Raw genomic sequence first — 6,977 nt, forward strand, 5'->3', positions numbered from 1 at the left:
GAAATTTATTATTTTTGTCATATGTATCTATTGAGTATACTTAACAAGTATTAAATGTTGGTGTAATATGATTAGCACTGGTCTTTGGCTCATATGCCTACAACGTAATGGAATCTTTAAAGTGGCTAAATTAAAGTGTTTGTACTTCTTACCTTATAATAATTTCTTTAATTAAACATCATTAAAAAATTTTAAAATTATTTCGTACCTCTAGTGAAGAATAATAAAAACATTAAGTAAAATAAACCACCCATTTAATTATTATTGGTTTTGCTTCCGAGTGTAAGCTATTCCAATTTTTATCCAATCCCAATTTCAATAGCCATTAAAGGGAATGACGACCTTCATTTAACAAATTACACATCTTCTTCACTCTTGACCATACCATTATTTAATTTACAAAACGCATTCTGAAAAGAAACAACACGTAAATATAACATTTCATCGATTATTACAGCGACTTTTTGGTACGTTTTTGTAATTACGATGCTTCATCTATTTTTTTGAATTAGAAGGCTTTCTTCTAATGGCTCTTTTCGTTCCTTCTATATTCTCTTGACATCAATAAGCTTCTAAACAACTTTTTAAAAGAAAAAAAAGGAAATTATTCAAGTACAAAAGTGCTTCAAACTATTTTCCCAAATGGAGATAAAACGATCCATACGAGGCTTAGTAAGTCCCAAACTAATCTCAATCCCACCTTCTTCATCTCTTGATTCTTGCAATGAAATTGCCTTGGAATTATCAACATGAAGAATTTCACTCTTGCATGGCCTCCCCCATCCAAAATTTGTATCATAAACCCTCAACTTTGGGGAGCCAGCAACAGTTATAAGCCTCTTTGTTTCATCACACCTTCTCCATTCTGAAAACCATTTCTCCACCATTTTCAATGGCTCTTTCTCCAACTCCTTCACTTTGTTTCCAATGGCTTCCACCACTCCATCCATGTTATCATCTTTCAAAAGCTCTTTCTTTTTCAACTCAACAATACAAATGTCAAGACAATTCCCAAAATATGTTGGTGGTAATGGCTCTTTGAGGCGATGCCTACAATCCCCTACAAATAGAAGGTAGTAAATTTCAGCATCATCATGGTTTTCTTCGGTTGTAATTGATGATTTTATCATACACCTCCAAATGAGAGAGCATGTCACTATAAACCTAGAAACTCTTAAAGATGATGAGACCAAAGATTTCAATTTTCGGATTTGGGTTTTGGTTAGTACAAATGTTGCTCTTGTTGTGTTTAAAGGGGCAAGATGTTTTATGGGCCTATCCATCACAGGAAACAAACCTCCCCAAGAGATGTCGTAATCTATGTTTAACCCATTTGGGTGTTTGACTGCTGTCCGGTCGTGGTAGGGCAGAGACGAGGCCGAGGTCGAGGCTGAGGCCATGGCTGAGGCGGCAGCCCATGACTTGATGAAGTGATGAGCGGCCATCCCATCGGCAACCCCGTGATGAAACACGACACATATACAAAGACCTCGGTTAGGGAAAAGGGTGATTTGGATTGCTAGAAGAGGGGACACACGTGATCCGTCTGGTAACGCACATGACTTGGGCAAATCTGGAACTAAGGGATAAAACTCTTTGGCATCTCGAGTTCTAGGGTAATCTGCGACGAGAATGTCGAAATAGTCGCATTCAAACTGATCACATGATTCTACGACTGTGACGGTTAACTGCGGCTGACCGTCGCAGTCACGGTCCTTCGACGTGTAAAGAATGTAGGGTTTTTGATGGGGTTGTGGAGGGAGGATGAGGTTTCCTGCTAGAGGAAAAAAGTGTTGGAGGGTTAGGGAAAGGGATTGTTGGAGGGTAGGGAAAATGTTGTCCATGAAATGTTGCGTCGAGTGAGGGAAGTTGTAGAAGAAGAAGCGTCTTGCAGGAGGGCATGTAATCCAAAACATGTCCAAGAAACTCAGTGGGACATGTGTGGTTGGAACAGAACCTGGTGGAGGACAAACATGGCAATGCTTTACAACCTTAACCTCAACCATGGTTTAATTCTTACAAACCTCTTCCTCAATATTTATGCAAATGTAAAAGCCACACCCTCTATTTATTCTATATCAATATTCTATGTTTTATTATATAAAAAAAAAATTCATGTTTTTTTCTTTTAATTTTTTAGATTCATCTCTTGGAGTCTATCATATCGCTAGTAGTAGTCTATTAGCAGTAATCAGCAGTAAAATCTATCATTAATAGATTTTACTATATTTTTAATTTTTTATAAATGTTGCTATATACTTAATTATTATCCCTATAAATGCTACCATTACAATTACCCAAAAAAGTATATGTTTCCTTCCAGATCACTATTACACCATTTAATGTAAAGAATTTCGACTCCAACTATATATACTTCTAAAATATTTATGAAAGTTTATAGATAATATGTTATAAATGTTGAAAGTATAGAAGTATTTTTAAAATAAACAGTGTTAGAATGCAATAAATAAAAAAAAAAAAGAAAAATATTTAGATGTATTTAAGGGCACACTTAACTTTGTACATCTTATCTAATTATCTAATCATTACTCATCATATGACAAACAAATCATCTTATTTCTTTTTAAAATAAGAGTGTCACGATATACAAGGATGGATCTCTAGTATTGCTCAAAAGTAGAAGAGGTAAGAAAAATGAAAAAAGAAAAAGCAAAGTTTTTTTTTTTATTGTATTATATATATTTGTAAAGATTCCACCAAGCTAGCCAAGGGTCACATGTTTCCGCGATCCACATCAAATTTTGGAAATTGGGGCACTTGCACATTTAATCTTAAAACGTATGCTGACCATTGTTTTATAACTATTTTGTTTTTTATTTTTGTTTTTAAAAATTAAGTCTATATCATCTACATTTTTTAAACCTTATTTGCATATTTCTAAATACAATGATTGAATTATTAGTCAAATTTCAAATTCCAAAAATAACTTTTTGAAAGCTACTTTTTTTAGTTCTCAAAATTTGGTTTCGTTTTTTAAATCATTGGTGAAAAGTAGATAACAAAGACTAATTTAAAAAAAAAAATAATAATAAAAAATAAAATAGTTACCAAACGAGGCTTGATTAATCTGTTTCTACAAATATAGGAAAAAGAAGGCCAAACCCACACAAAATGGGAGAATGACCAAAATATTCTTAACCCATAATAACATGCAGTCATTCAAGCCCAATGGATTTTAATGTTCATGCTTGTTGATTAATGTATGAACGTTTGTTAATATACTTTGAATTTTAATGTCTGTATTGATAAATGTCTGATAGTGTGATGATGCATTTGAATTTTTAATATGTTTGCTAATCGATACTTGATAATCTATTGATGTACTTGGAATTTTAATATGTTAATAGTTGATGAACTCACAATTATGATGCTAGTTAGTTTGGTAATAATCTTAATATGGTATACTATCGATATATTAGTAATATATTTGAAAATTTATTTTAATATATATTGATGTATTAAATGAATTAAGTCCGTAATGACAAAAGACAATATAAAAATTAAAATTTGAAAATTTTATTATTTCTGCACAATCTAAAAAGCTCAAGCTATATTTGTAATTCTCCTAGTTGTTTTTGCCATCCATTACAATTTTCCCTTCCAAAACCCAGATCAAATTATGGAAATTTGTTCCACGACCAACATCAAAATTTGGAAAGTATACTAAATGGGTAAATAAATAAAAAGTTATGTATCAAATAACTCAATAGAAAATTTACTCACTATTATCATATCTAAGGTTGACGCTTTTGTGTTTCATGCTCCAAATTAGTAAACTTAAAATAAATAAATATACTATAAAGATATTTTCAATCTATACTCAATGGTTATTAATATTTAGTCTTACAGGTAAGATGGGAAGATCGAACCTTCGATCTCGAGATTGCTAGTATAAGTAATATGTTAGCTTTTATATAACTCTTAAGGAGACGTTTGAGGTGCTAAATTGGTTATTATAGTCAGTGGATTATAATAGTCAGTGTTTAGAGTGTAAACTATTTTAATTTGAGTTATAATATTTTGTATTTGAGTGTATACTATTTTTGTTTGGATAGAAAATAATAATCACTATACAAAAAAAAAAAAAAGAGAGAGAGAGAGTGGGTGAGTGAGAAATAGTAAATAATATAGCAAATAATAAACACCGTAGCAAATAGGGTATTAAAATAGTACTTGCTATTATTAGTTATAAATAATTATACACAAAACTATTATATTTGGTACTCCAAACATCGAACGGACTATAATAACTCACTTCAACTTTTAGTTGGTGCCCTAAATGGCCTTTAAGATAATATTTAAGATACTATTTTTATATATTTGTTTCAGATTTCGTGTCACGTTAATTATTTAATTAATAAAAAAAAATATACATTAAGTATTCCTTGTTGAGAGAGAGCGATCATTTATTGTTTTTGACTTTTTTCCCCCTAAATATAAACAATGTAAAATTAAATTGTATGTAAACGTAGCATATGACATGTTGCTTAATAACGACGCGTTACTTTAATTTTATAAAAATATCCTATAAAACTCATAATATTAAAGTATTATAAGCAAAAATAGATGTCCATATTGTACGGATCGAATTTCCACGAAAAGGAGTGATTGCTATGCTTTCTATTTTGTTTTTGAGAGATTACAACACAGAAAAGAAAAACATACATACATTTTGCATTCTATAGATTAAGTATGTAAAATTCAAGGAAGAAGAAGCTTATCTTTGAAGGTCCTCTTAAGAAACATAGCAATGTTCATCAAAATATCTTCTTCCTCAATGAATCGATCTCCTTTTGTACAATGACGACTCCATAGAGTCATCCCTGTTATTATCTGACAATGAGTTAGTTTGGGGTAAATCTCCTTTTAAAAGATTAGGGAATAAAAATTTGGAGAGATTTAAAAAAGAACTTCTTTTAATCTCCAAGAGAGAAGAAGAAGGAGACCTTTGAAAAAAAAAACTCTTTTTTTAAGAACTTTCTTGTAGAGAAAAAACACATTTTTTTCCCTATATATAAAGTGGAGAGTTATTAAAACAACCCACATCCTTTATTTAATTTTAATAAAATTAATTTAATTTAAATTAACTAAGAATTAATTAATCAAATTAATTAATTGGTTGATTTTAATCGAACATCTCATATTTAATTAAATTTACATTTGAATCATATTCAAATGCACATCTCTCTTATAATCTTAGTTTTAATATGTATCACATTTATATTAAATTTTAATCTATAGTTTGAATATGAATCTAATTCATATTATTTTAATATAAATTCAATTCATTTTAATAATTATTTGAATCTTATCCAAATACAATCAATCTCCTTTTATTATAAAGTTTAAATACGAATCTCATTCAAAATGAATTTTATATTATAATGTATATATATATATATACACATTATATTAATTGTACCATATACAATAAATATTATTCCCTCCTTTAATTTGACAATTCAAATATTTCAAAATTGTTGGTCTTTGTTTACTTATTGTGAGTTAGAAGGGGGGCCTTATGGACCTACAAATTAGAAGCTCCAAAGATCCGAGGTTAATCAATTAAACTCTATCATTAAATTAACCAACATTCATTAACTATGGATCACTGATAGATTGTAGAAATACAAGCTATTGCAGCTTTTTATTTATAATTATGAAGGTTGATGAGCAGAACATGTATTGATATTGCTAATAATTCATGTGATATGATGAACTTGCATTGATCTGTATTAAAAATCCCCACTAACCCTATATCATGTGTTATCTTGCGTCAAAATGTTTGTTTTGTAGTTGTCGCAGGAGTCGATCACATGCGTTGATCCCAAACCATCACAAAGTTTATCGCATGTATTGTTCTTAATGAAAAAAAGTTGGTCACATGCACTGCCACGACTGCAGTGATAACCATGATAGAAGTATAGAGAGTGGATGGAATGCGTTGATCTTTCATGAGAAGAAAATGTGAACGCTACCTTGAGATGTCTGAACTACTCAGTAGACCTTCTAAAAAGCGGTCAAACCATGATGCAGCGCTGACTTTCTTACATACCGCATTAGTAATGGTGGTGATTTAGAGCAGGATTATCGAAGTTGTCAGCATTTGGCTTTATAAATAGAGACTTCAAGTCCAAGAACAAGCATCTGGGACTTCTGCCTTGGGCAGATTCCTATGATCACAGACGAGAGCATGAGCAAGAAATTATTTGATAGTTCTTTACTTCCACAACTTCCTCCGATTAACTATCAAAGCTTCACCGGAGATAGACCTTGAGAGGGACTACTCCACCGCCCATCCATTGCACCATCGACAGTCTTGACACACATCTGATGGAAGCAAGAGATTGTCTATATCTAGCCATCCATCTCTTTTCTCACCTCTGTATTGTATTACATTTTGGCTTAAGTCATTAATACATTTTGTAATCAATGCATCTATTTAGTTCCTTCAATATCATTTACTTCATCTTCTTCTACTCCATCTTTTATTTTCACCGCCATGAGTTAAGTACAGATTGTAAGAGCTATCGCATACTCAATCATGTGGCATAGAGATATGATTCATGTAACAAACCATCGAGAGGTGTGAATTGCGCGAGTATAGTGAGTCAATCATGTTTGCTTAGTGTGAGGCTATCGCAATGCTTGTCAATGACTGAAGTAGCTATAACCAACTGCCCGAGAAGGTAAATAGTGAAACTCACTAAGCAAAGTAAACAGTGTTCCTAGAGATAGGAATGACATTATACTCAACACAACTATGCGTTATAGAGATATAAAACATGTGGTTGACCATCAAGAGGTGTGCGATGTGCGAGTGTAGTGAGCTGGGATTACCCTTGCAACCAAACTTAAGGACTTGGTGGTATTTCCTCCCCAACCCTACTTCTCCATGCATCTTATTACACGTTAATAGTTGCCGCATCACTATCGATTCTGATAGTCAAACTTTA

The 6,977-nt window shown here is 31.7% G+C and overlaps 1 protein-coding gene across 1 annotated transcript; it reads right to left on the reverse strand.

The window, feature by feature from the left end:
* Nucleotides 1-533: 533 nt before the first annotated feature.
* On the reverse strand, nucleotides 534-2,013 carry LOC120078622 (coumaroyl-CoA:anthocyanidin 3-O-glucoside-6''-O-coumaroyltransferase 1-like). The gene has a single exon (XM_039032909.1). It carries the CDS (start codon nucleotides 2,004-2,006, stop codon nucleotides 609-611), a length of 1,398 nt encoding a protein of 465 aa, XP_038888837.1. The 5' UTR covers nucleotides 2,007-2,013; the 3' UTR covers nucleotides 534-608.
* Nucleotides 2,014-6,977: the final 4,964 nt, after the last annotated feature.

The sequence above is a fragment of the Benincasa hispida genome, chromosome 5 (genome assembly GCF_009727055.1).
Source record: "Benincasa hispida cultivar B227 chromosome 5, ASM972705v1, whole genome shotgun sequence".
Classification (NCBI taxonomy): Eukaryota; Viridiplantae; Streptophyta; class Magnoliopsida; order Cucurbitales; family Cucurbitaceae; genus Benincasa; species Benincasa hispida.